Genomic DNA, 12,526 nt, shown 5'->3' with positions numbered 1-12,526 from the left:
CCATCCATCCATCCATCCAGAATCATAAGGTCAAAGGGATCTAGCTCAAGCAGGAGACTCTATACCATTCCGGACAAATGGTTATCCAATCTCTTCTTAAAATCCTCCAGTGATGAAGCACCCACAACTTCTGGTGGCAAGCTGTTCCGCTGCTTAATTGTTCTCACTGTCAGGAAATTTCTCCTTAGTTCTAGGTTGCTTCTCTCCTTGATTAGTTTCCACCCATTGCTTCTTGTCCTGCCCTCAGGTACTTTGGAGAATAGATGAACCCCCTCTTCTTTGGGGCAGCCCCTGAGATACTGGAAGACTGCTATCATGTCTCCCCTACTCCTTCTTTTCATTAAATATTAGACATATCCAGTTCCCTTAACATTCCTCATATGCTTTAGTCCCCTTGTCATCTGTCTGCTTTCCAATGGTGTGATTATAAACCATGTGCTGTAATCTATTTATACAGAATGCCACATTTGGAATCATTTAATACAATAATATTGTTAAAATGGCTTACCACAGGAAGCAGCACCATGGCGAAGGCCCATCTCTTCCAACAGGCAGCCATCCTTTAGGTCAACCAACTCAAAGACTCAGTGGGTTTAAAGGCTGGACAGCAAAACCCTTGGAAATTTCTCTCTCAAGATCTTCAAATCTTAGGAAAGGGGGAAAAAAAGCAGAAAATATATATATAAACCAAGATCTGGAATTGTGAAATCAAAAGGGAAAATCAAAGGAATGATGATCAAAAATTCTGCTTGTGTAAGAAGTATAATTTTGTCTACAAATATATATATATATATATATATATATATATATATATATATATATATATATATATATATATATTTATATTTATATATATATATATATATATTTATATTTATATATATATATATATATATATATATATATATATATATATATATATATATATCACAACTCAAGACACAACTCTACAGCAGTGACAGCATTTTGGCACACTCACACAGAGGAGTAGACACAAACTTGGCCACCGTACAGGTAGTCCTCAATTTACGACAATTGCGCCAAACATTTCATGACTTTTCTTGCCACCGTTGTTAAGTGAGCCAATGCAGTCATTATGTTAGTCACACAGCTGTGAAGTACATCTGGCTTCCCTTTTGACTTCGCTTGTCAGAGGGGACTTTGCAACAGCAACCGTCATAAATAGGAGTAGGTTGCCAAACATCTTTGAATTTTGTTCATGTGACTGTGGGGATGCTGCAACTATAATTAAGTGTGGAAAATGGTCATAAGGCACTTTTCTTAGTGCTGTTTTAACTTCGAATAGTCACTAAACGAATTGTTGTAAGTGGAGGACTACCGGTAGTTCCAATGGTGGGATTCAAATAATTTAACAAGCAGTTCTCTGTCCTAATTGCTTAACGCATTGTAAGCCGCCCTGAGTCTCCGGAGAAGGGCGGCATATAAATTGAACCAATAAATAAATAAATAAATAAAATAATAACCGGCTGGGTGGGCGTGGCCAGGGTGGGCGTGGCCAGGGTGTGTGACAGGCAGCACTTGGTCTCCTACACCCCCCTGGGAGCAAAAATGGGGCGCGTAGGGACTCCTGGAAGAGGCGGGGCGGGAAGGGCCAGCCAGTAATTTAACTCCCAGTTCCCCTGAACTGTCCCGAACCGGCTGAATCCCACTACTGGGTAGTTCTCACTTTGCGACTTGTAGGACTCAAAAAGAAGGCCTCCACTTATGGCCGCCATCTTGATTTCCTTGACTCCAGTCACCTCAGGCCTATGTTTCTCCCCAGTGAGGGTCTGGGGGAAATGGTGTCTGCCATTTATGGCTTTTTATTGCGTTGGAGAATATAATATAATAAATATAATATAATATAATATAATATAATATAATATAATATAATATAATATAATATAATATAATATAATATAATGTGGGAAAGACCTTCGGTTATGGATGAAGAGTCACTACCAAGGGAAAAAATCAGAGAAGAGATGGCACAGCCCTCAGCTGCCATAATGGGTGGAGAAATAGACTCAGAAGGGACCCTCCCTCGTTTCTCAGGCCGTAAAAGAGACGCTGGGAGAGTTGTACTTTCAGGCTTGCAAGATTCTGTCAATGTAGCTTTAGAATAAACTAGGAACTAGCTGGCTTAGCCCACAAGGCCAACATCAATCTTGCAAGTTGGAATGCACAAACATCCCCTCATCTGCTCTACAGTCCAAGAAACCAGGGAGGCCACAATTGTTGTTACAAGAAAACATGGAAGGATGCCATCCTGAGGAGGAGGAGGAGGAAGGGGGAGGAGGAGGAGAAGGAGAAAAAGGAGGAGGAGGAGGAAGAGAAGGAGAAAGGAGGAGGGGGAGGGGGAGGGGGAGGAGGAAGGAGGAGGAGGAGGAGGTGGAAGGGGGAGGAGAAGGAGGAGGATGGAGGAGGAGAAGAAGAAAAAGGAGGAGGAAGAGAAGGAGAAAAGAGGAAGGGAGGAGGAGTAGGAGGAAGAAGAAGAAAGGAGGAGGAAGGAGGAGAGGGAGGAGGAAGGTTGAGGGGAAGGAGGAGGAGGAAGAAGAAAGGAGGAGGAAGAGGAAGAGGAAGAGGAAGAGGAGGAGGAGGAGGAGGAGGAGGAGGAGAAGAAGAAGAAGAAGAAGAAGAAGAAGAAGAAGAAGAAGAAGAAGAAGAAGAAGAAGAAGAAGAAGAAGAAGAAGAAAGAGGAGGAGGAGAGGAGGAGGGTGGGAAAGAGGGGAGGGGGGAAGAGGAGGAAGAGGAGAAAGGGCAGAGAAGGAGAAAGGGAGAAACACAGCATCGCTGAGAAGCTTCATTTCCTGAACCTTATATGTGGGTAACTTATTCAAAGCGGTGGAAGTTATTCATTTCCTCTCGTAACAGAAGAAAAGGGAGAATGAGGTTACACTTCCATTATGGCTAAACCCTTTTCTCTCCAGCCGAGCGAAAGTGTTCTCTGCCAAACTTTAAGAAGCCGTGGAAGTAGTCCACCCTGACATTTGCTGACCTACTGACAGCATCTTTCTGGCTTCCCTTCCCTCTTGCTCCAGTGCCCTGCCTCCCTTCCAAAAAACGGAAGAATAAAGTCTCACAGCCTCCTTCAGAAAGCCTTCGAGACAAGGGAAGGCAACTCTAGGAGTCACTTAATGCTGCCAGGAGCTCCAGCATCACGAGAACATCTGTGCTGCAGGGAGGTCAAAGTGAGAGAAGGCCTTAAAAGAAGGAGAAGCCACAGATTCTGGCCAGATGTTGCTCAGTGTCAAGAAAACATTGGGAAACTAAGCTTATTTCACGCAGAATACAATTGTCTGAAACAGGACGATTCTATGCATCATATCCCCCATGTCTCCCAAGACCACCACACTGGAGAGACCTTTCCTTTCCTTTTTAACAAACCAAGAATAGAGGAAGCCAAGAATAATATACTGTATATATACTGTAGCTTAACCGAGGAAAGACTTAGGGGAGACATGATTAGCCGTCTTCCAATCCCTGAAGGCTTCCCACAGAGGAGAGGGGCCCTGAGGAGAAGACGAGAAGGAATGGGTGGGAGCTCCTCTCTAATTGTCTTTCTTAAGCCAAGCCACCACAGCAATCTTACAAGGCAGCTTGGCTCAACAGAGTAAGAGAGGAGACGGAGAGGAAGAGGTGAGAGGGAGAGAGAGGGGATGAAGTGGGGGAGAGAGAGTGAGAGGGACAGGAAAAGAGTAGGAGGGAAAGGGAGAGGGAGGGAAAGAGGGATAAGAGGAGAAAGAGAGGAGGAGGAAGGGGGATAGATGGGGAAATAGAGAGTGTCCAAGGGAGAAAGGGATAAAATCTATCATTCTCTCTCTCTCTCTCTCTCTCTCTCTCTCTCTCTCTCTTTCCATTATGTATTTATCCATCTATCATCTGTGTGTGTCTGAATGCCTATCTAGCAAGCTAACTACAAATATTCTTTTATTGGTATGCATTTTTCTCTTTCTACCCATCATCTATCTGAATCTCTCTCTCTCTCTCTTTATCTGTCTATCTATCTATCTATCTATCTATCTACAAATATTCTCCTTTATTGGTATGCATTACATTCTCTCTCTCTCCCTCCCTCCATCTCTATCTATCTATCTATAAATATTCTCTTTTATTGGTATGCATTACACACTCTCTCTCTCTTTCTCCCTCCCTCCCTCCCTCCATATCTATCTATCTATCTATCTATCTATCTATCTATCTATCTATCTATCTACAAATATTCTCCTTTATTGGTATGCATTACTCTCTCTCTCTCTCTCTCTCTCTCTCTCTCTCTCTCTCTCTCTCTCCCTCCCTCTAGCTATAAATATTCTCCTTTATTGGTATGCATTACACACTCTCCCTCCCTCCCTCCCTCCCTCCATATCTATCTATGTATCTATGTATCTATGTATCTATCTATCTATCTATCTATCTATCTATCTATCTATCTATCTCTCTCTCTCTCTATCTATCTATCTATCTATCTATCTATCATCTATCTATCTACTCTTTGTGTATCTGTCAGTCTGTTTGTCTCTCTCTCTCTCTTTATCTGTCATAAATGCATAAATTGCATTTATCTGCAATTATATGATTTGGATTAACATCATGATAATTAGATCAATAAGTTGCACTAGGTGTTTTATGGTTACATTTATTTATACCATGTTATTTATTCCCTGTGGCTGCCTCGGCCTTATGGATTGTCCTCCTGAAATTAAATTGGCCTCAACTCTGCCAGTTTTCCAGAAGACTTTAAAGAGGTAGATGTGTTCCCGGACACGAAAGTCAGAGAGTTCGTGATGCAGTTGTTATTTATCCAAATTGATTTGGCTCCTCGGCTGTTGATTATACTTTACGTTATGTTTCTGTGTTGTTGTTTTTTTAACCTTCCCATGAAAACAAACAAATGAATTACTGAACACATCAATCCAAAGTTCTCACTCGAAAAACAAATGACCAGATTGGAATTATCTCACTTTCGACACATGATGTGAAGGCCCAACTCTCTGGAGAAGACTTCAAAGCTGGGAAAGATGGAAGGAAAGAGAAGAAGAGGATAACCGGTAGGAGAGGGGATGGACTCAATTATAGAAGTGATGAGAGGACCACTGGAAGACCTGAAGCACAAGTTTTGGGGTCAGATTCTCTTGGAGAAGATTAATCCATGTGGTCACTACAAGTCAACATTGACTTGAAGGCGCACAATGAATCCATCCATCAATCAATCGCCCAGCTTTCTTGAAAAGTCCATTATGGTGGAAAGCATGGAAGGAAAGAGAAGGGGAAGGTGAGCAGAAGATGGATGGATTCACTTACAGTGGAGAAGAATGCATAATAATCGGAAGATTCGAAGGACCAGGCTAGAGACAGATCAATAGGGGGGGAAATCTATCTACCTGGTCATTGAGTGTTGCCATAACAACCCTATAAGGTAAGTTGGGCTGAGAGAGAGTCACCCAGCTGACTTTCATGACAAAGGCAGGACTAGAACTCACCGTCTCCTGGTGATTGGTTGAAAATCATCCAGCTTTCATGCCTAAGGTGGGACTAGAATTCCCTGTCTCCTGGTGATTGGTTCAAAGTCACCCAGCTTTCATGCCTAAGGTGGGACTAGAATTCCCTGTCTCCTGGTGATTGGCCCAAAGTCACCCAGCTGGCTTTCACACCTAAGGTGGGACTAGAATTCCCTGTCTCCTGGTGATTGGCCAAAAATCACCCAGCTTTCATGCCTAAGGTGGGACTAGAATTCCCTGTCTCCTGGTGATTGGTTCAAAGTCACCCAGCTGGCTTTCATGCCTAAGGCAGAAAATTTGTGTTTTTTTGGGAAAACTGCACCCATGGTGAAGTTCACTGAACAATGGCTGCAAAAAATGATGGTAAATCCAATCAGTCACATGACCAACTCACTTAACAACCCTCAATATGGTCACAAATCGAGAACTGCCTGCCTTTGATCAGAGAAACTGAAATGTTGAGTTGAATCTATTCTCAGCCGCAGGAAGGAGGGAATAGAGTAAAAACAGCTCGGAAGCCGAGTCGCAGTCAAATTTTAAGCCATTATATGATAATTATTATAATGACAGAGTCCCCCTCAAAGAGGCAGAGATAACCCAATTCATTACGGAACGGAAACCGACAAGATAAACTTTCAAAGCACTTAACACTTCTTCAATGTCATAAAATGCGGAACTAATAAATTATCTCTTTCCTGAGAGGGGAAAATCCGTTGAGTTCTAGGCGAAAAGTTGTTGAGTTTTTATTGTAGGCGTGACCAAGATTTTCACGGGGGTAACACAGGGATGCTAATGGCATACTCAGAAGTGATACAGGGACAATTCTGATTTTCATGCTCAGTACAGCCAGTCCTCAACTTACAATCATTCATTTAGTGACGGTTCAAAGTTACAATGGCACCGGAAAAAGGGACATATGACGGTTTTGCACACTTACAACCGTTGCAACATGTCTGTGGTCACGTGATCAAAATTCAGACGCTTGGCAACTGACTCATATTTATGACGATTGAAGTGTCTCTGGGTCCCCTTTTGCAAACTTCTGAAGTGCAAACTTAATACTACACTATTTCACTTAACAACTGTGGCAAAAAAGGTCGTATAATAGGGCAACCTCAGTTATAACTAGGTTATAATTTAACTGTCTCGCTTAGCAACATAAATTTTGGGCTCAGTTGTGGATTGTAGATGTTGAGCATTACTTGTATCTAAAATTCCATCGCTCGCCCAGGAAGCACAAAGAAAACTAGATTTTTCCTTAGAAAGATGTATTTATATTTAAACATAAATGTAAATATAAATTCTTGACTTACCACCGTTCATTCAGTGACTTTTCAAAGTTATAACTGGCAAGATAGGCAGCATGCGAGTTCAATAAATCAATAACAGCAGTGGAAAAAGTGATTTGCAACTGGTCTTCGCTATTAACGACTGTCGCAACACCTCCCACAATCACATGATCAATATTCTGGCATTTGATATCCAGCATGTATTAACAACGGATGTATAATACCCAGCTGATTGCCATTTGCAACCTTCCCATCTTGGCTTCTGGCAAGCAAAGGGAGGGGAGGGGGGAACCAGGATTCATTTAATGACTACATGATTCACAACAACTTCAGCAATTGTTTTAACCACTGTGGCAACTCGTTTAGCAACTGCCTTGTTTTGCAAAAGAAGTTGGGGTCCTGGCTTTGGTCATAAGTCAAGGATATTAAAAAAACGCAACACAAGCTTGTCTTCGACACACAACCACAATTGAGGCCCAAATTGCCGTTGCTAAGCGAGACAGCTGCTAAGGCAGTTCTGTCCCATTTTCCTGCCACAATTGTTAAGTAAATCATTGCAACTGTTAAGTTAGTAACAAGTTTGTTAAGTGAATCTGGCTTCCACATTGACTTTGCCTGCCAGAAGGTTGCAAAAGGGGATAGTATGACTCCGGGACACTGCGACTGTCATAAATATGAGTCAGTGGTCAAGCATCTGAATTTTGATCACATGACCCTGAGTAAGAATAAACGGTCATAAGAATAAAAGAACGGTCACTGTTTTGAGTGTCGTAACTTCGAAGTCACTAAGCGAATAGAGGAAAGGTGGATTTGATTAAAAAAAAAACCTGCGTAATTCGCTTAACATCCATGGCAAGAAAGATTGTCTCGCTTTTGGGCTCCACTGTGGTTGTAAATTGAGGATTACCTACATTTCCTGGATTGAAGCAACTTTTACAATATTCCCGGAAGCGTTTCTGAATTTTAAGCATTCTTCTCTCGAAAATCACGCGGAGACCCGAAGGGAAGTGTTCCACCCACTAAATTGGGTATTATGACACTCCACAACTATGGCAATGTCTTCCTACACTAGTTGAGGCAGAAGGCAAAGCAGAAATCTGCAAGGGGAACAGCGAGGCGAAAGAGATTACGGAATCCATCCCATGCCTTCAGGATCTCCCTCACCAGCTCCACTGGTGGACCATTTTTAGTCCGTGTTTCTCCGGATTTTCAAAAGCCATACCGTGACGGGATCCACTGGAAGAGATAACTGGCCAAAGTAACTTAGGCATGTAAAAGACTCAGAATATAGAATAACAGAGTTGGAAGGGACCTTGGAGGTCTTCTAGTCCAACCCCCTGCTTAGGCAGGAAACCCTACACCACTTCAGACAAATGGTTATCCAGCCTCTTCTTAAAAACTTCCAGTGTTGGAGCATTCACAACTTCTGCAGGCAAGTTGTTCCACTGGTTAATTGTTCTAACTTTCAGGAAATTTCTCCTTAGTTCTAGGTTGCTTCTCTCCTTGATTAGTTTCCACCCATTGCTTCTTGTCCTGCCCTCAGGTGCTTTGGAGAATAGCTTGACTCCCTCTTCTTTGGGGCAGCCCCTGAGATATTGGAAGACTGCTATCCTGTCTCCCCTAGTCCTTCTTTTTCATTAAACTAGACATACCCAGTTCCTGCAACCGTTCTTCATATGTTTTAGCCTCCAGTCCCTTAATCAGGTTTGTTGGGTGAAGAAGATTAATGACCACATGATTCATTTAACAATTGTGATGATTCGCTTAACAACAACAACAGCAATTAAGATAATAAAATCAGGCGCAATTCACTTTAAAAAAAACCCACCTTGCTTAGCGAAGGAGATTCTGGCCCCAACTGTGGCCATAAGTCAAGGACTATTTGTAGTTTAATTCCGGCATATGAGTGTCAGACTCCATGACCTGAGTCTCCCGGGTTTTCCCCACCCAAAGGAAAGTCAGAGTCTCTTCCCCTACACCCAATCTGGTCCCATTATCCATCACGTCACTCACTCTTTGCAACCTCTTGGACTTGGAGGGAATAGGGTTTGGAGAGAGGAGGGGGAGGGGGAGGAGGAGGAGGAGGAAGAGGAAGAGAAGGAGGAAGGGGAGGGGAGGGGAAGGAGGAGGACTGTGGGGTCTTGGTGCTCTCAGAGCTCGGTTGTTTCCTTGCAGGCGTTTTGTAAACCAAAGGTAGTAATACTATCCATGATTTCAGTAATGAAATGGCTACAAGAAAACAACCAAGCTCAGATTGCCAAGGACCCAACCATTTTCCTCCTCCTCCTCCTCCTCCTCCTCCTCCTCCTCCTCCTCCTCCTCCTCCTCCTCCTCCTCCTCCTCCTCTCCACAAAACCTTCTAGCACTGATGATGTTCCCTAGTTAGGTTATGAAACATCTGGAAGAGAACAACTAAGCTCAGATTGCCATGGACCCTACCATTCTCCTTCTCCTTCTCCTTCTCCTTCTCCTTCTCCTTCTCCTTCTCCTTCTCCTTCTCCTTCTCCTTCTCCTTCTCCTTCTCCTTCTCCTTCTCCTTCTCCTCCTCCTCCTCCTCCTCCTCCTCTCCACAAAACCTTCTAGCACTGATTATGTTCCCTAGTTAGGTTATGAAACATCTGGAAGAGAACAACTAAGCTCAGATTGCCAGGAACCCCACCATTCTCCTTCTCCTTCTTCTCCTCCTCTCCACAAAACCTTCTAGCACTGATGATGTCCCCTAGTTAGGTTATTATGAAACATCTGCAAGAAAACAACCAAGCTCGGAGGACTCCACAATACTTTTCCTTCTCCTCCTCCTCTTCTCTGCAAACCAAACTCCCTTCCAGCACTGATGACATTCCCTAGTTGGGTCACGAAACGTCTTCAAGAGAACAACCAAGCTCGGAGAGCACCCAGGACCCCACCGTTCAACCCTGAGCTAGAAATATTTCCTCTTATTAGTATCAACATTATATTCCAGCAGCATTATTGAGAAGCTCAAACTCACTTTCACTGCTGTTGTACACCTAGTGGTAACTGCAGAATACTAACATAGTTGGATATAGAAAATATCTACTGTATTAGTGAACATTTGTATTTCCAGTGGTATTCTCTGTCCCAGCTCAAAGAAATAGATTTGCAAGCACGTATCCTTGGTGTAGGTGTATAAGGGAGTGGGTGCCTTTTATTTGTTTTTCGTAGCAAGCAATAATCTGTTTATTAATTTTCCTGGTCTTAATAATTCCCTTGTCTTATTGCTTGTCCTTGCAAGCAATTTTGTCTGGGTGTTATTCCCCTCTGCCAGTCTTGGCTATTTTTATCTTAAGCTTATTTCCTTATTTTTGAGGGGGTTATGAATGTCGTGATTTTCCTGGGATGCCGCAACAGCATTTAAGCTGTAAGAAAATTAGACAATGAAAGAATTTTTCAAAAGGGGGGGGAAAAAAAAAACCCCAACAACTTTAATCCTATTTAAAGAACCCGTTGTTGTTTCGCGCGGCCTCCTCCTTACACAACGCCAAACCAACATGCTAATTTGGGTGAAGTTCAACGGTGTAAGTGAAGCCATGCAAATTCGGAAATAATTATTATAATTCAAAGAGAAAGACAGCTTCCCAAAGTGGAGAGGGCCGAGAACTGATGACAGGGTATCTTTTTAATCTCTCTCTCTCTCTTCTTTTTTGGCTGCACCATGTGGCTAAACGAGTTCCAGGTTGCAAATTTGTCTCTTTATGTTGTGCATTTTATTTGTGGGTTTGTTTCGGTGATAGGGTGACCCGTCTCACTGCAGAAAAGCTGTGAGGCTAACAGTGCATCGAAATAAGAAGCACACAAGAGTAGGAGACAGGTATTCCTTGACTTACGACAGTTCAGTTAGTGACCGTTTGAAGTTACGACAACACTGGAAAAAGCAATTTAGGGTCGACAGTTACGACTGTTGTAACATCACCGTTGATAAAAATTTGGATGCTTGGCAACTGATTCATATTTATGACGGTTGCAATGTCCCGGGGTCATGTGATTTCCCTTTTTGGTGATCTTCTGACAGTGGGGAAGCCAGATTCACTTAACAACCGTGTTACTAATTTAACAACTGCAGTGAATCACCTAACAACAGTGGTGAAGAGATTGGACAACCATTTCTCTGAAATATTATAGGGTTTTCTTCTTGAATATGGGGTTAGAAGACCTTCAAGGACCCTTCCAACTCAAATTATTCTGTTATGTGATCAAAAATGACTCAATGGCACCTAATCAATCATTACTTGCAATCCAAGGTAGCATGTGGAGATGTTCTACACTCATCTATTTTTCTTCTATTTTGGGGAAGGGATAATCCATAAGAGCAACGTAGTATTATTTGATTCAAAAGTTGTTGTTGTTTCCCAACAGAGATCTTGCTTACCATCTTGATATTACTTTGTTAACTATCTCATTTTCACACTTATGCCTCTTTCTTAATCTGTAATGAACCGTGTTTTATTCTGTATTCTGGCCTTCGTGCATTGTTCTTCAGGTTTATTGCCCAGCATGAGAAGTGCAGACAGTGGGAGGGAGAGAGATATACATGTTTTTAATCAGAAATACAATGCTAAGCAGTGGCAGAGAAATTGTTCGGCAACCGCTATGCCCATGTCCTTCTAAATTTCTCAGACAAGTGTCTTTGACGTTAACCTCCAAAATAATGGTCAGGGATATCTGTGAGGTTGTACATACAGAATAAGTGCACAACCAGATATTTCTGGGATAGCTCTGGAAATGGATTCATGCTTTCTTCTCTCAAAAATCTCATCAAGGGGAGGAAGAACAGTGAATGGTTCAAGATGAGCTTCTGCTGAAATTCAGTGGCATCTCTGGCATCTCATAGGATAGGATATCTCACTCAGTCTTATTATTCCTTGGAGAGGTCTATAGAGCCTTGGTAGTACAGTGGTTTAAAGCACCCTGTTATTAACACAGCTGTCTGCAATTACTGCAAGTTCAAATCTCACCAGGCTCAAGGTTGACTCAGCCTTCCATCCTTTCTCAGGTAGGTTAAATGAGGACCCAGTTTGTGGGGGCAATAAGCTGACTTTGTATAAATATACAAAAGTATGAAGGCTATTGCTTAACGCATTGTAAGCCGCCCTGAGTCTCCAGAGAAGGGCAGCATATAAATCAAATTTTTTTTAAAAAATGCTGGGATTGGTGGGAGCAAAGTGAAGAAGAGGACAACTACATGAAGGAAAGAGAGGAGGACAACTGGGAAGAAGAAAGGAGGAGAAGGAGGAGAAGAAGAGGAGGAGGAGAGAAGGAGGATGGGAGGAGGAGGAGGAGGAGAAGAAGAGGAGGAAGAGGAAGGAGTAGGAGGAGAAAAAGAAGAAGAGGAGGAGGAGAAGGAGGAAGGAGAAGAAGGAGGAGGAGAGAAGGAAGAAGAGGAGGAGGAGGAGGAAAGGGAAGAGGGCAATTAGGAACAAGGTGAATGGACTGTTACATTAATGATGGGTGCATTATTGGAAGCCCTGAAGGACCAAATTGGGGCAGATCTTCCTAAGGAAGAACCTGCCTGTTGATATCTATACGATGGAACTTCAAAAATCAGCCAACTCACATTTGATCTGATCTGAACATGGCTTGTGACAATCAATTTAGGGATAGCTAAGACAATCTTCCTATCTGGACTAATTCAGTCTCGCTTTGACTTCCCGCCTGTTGAGGAGCATGGAGGCCATCTTGAAAACAGGATTCAAGAGCTGCCAGGTAAAAACCAGATTC

General features: G+C 42.7%; 1 protein-coding gene across 12 annotated transcripts in view; it reads right to left on the bottom strand.

Annotated features, from left to right (window-relative positions):
• ADCYAP1R1 (ADCYAP receptor type I) overlaps positions 1-12,526 on the bottom strand; it is a 108,307-nt gene that overhangs the window by 76,696 nt on the left and 19,085 nt on the right. For all 12 annotated transcript variants that reach the window (XM_087893123.1, XM_060683159.2, XM_060683168.2 and 9 more), the window contains exon 2: positions 509-646. In XM_087893123.1, coding sequence (XP_087749249.1) covers positions 509-559 — 51 coding nt within the window. In that variant the 5' untranslated portion in view covers positions 560-646. The remainder of the gene's footprint in view (positions 1-508; positions 647-12,526) is intronic.

Source organism: Pantherophis guttatus, chromosome 4 (assembly GCF_059756535.1).
Source record: "Pantherophis guttatus breed Tessera chromosome 4, ASM5975653v1, whole genome shotgun sequence".
Classification (NCBI taxonomy): domain Eukaryota; kingdom Metazoa; phylum Chordata; class Lepidosauria; order Squamata; family Colubridae; genus Pantherophis; species Pantherophis guttatus.
The sequence above is the reverse complement of the archived record's forward strand: the minus strand, read 5'-3'. Positions and strand labels throughout refer to the sequence as shown.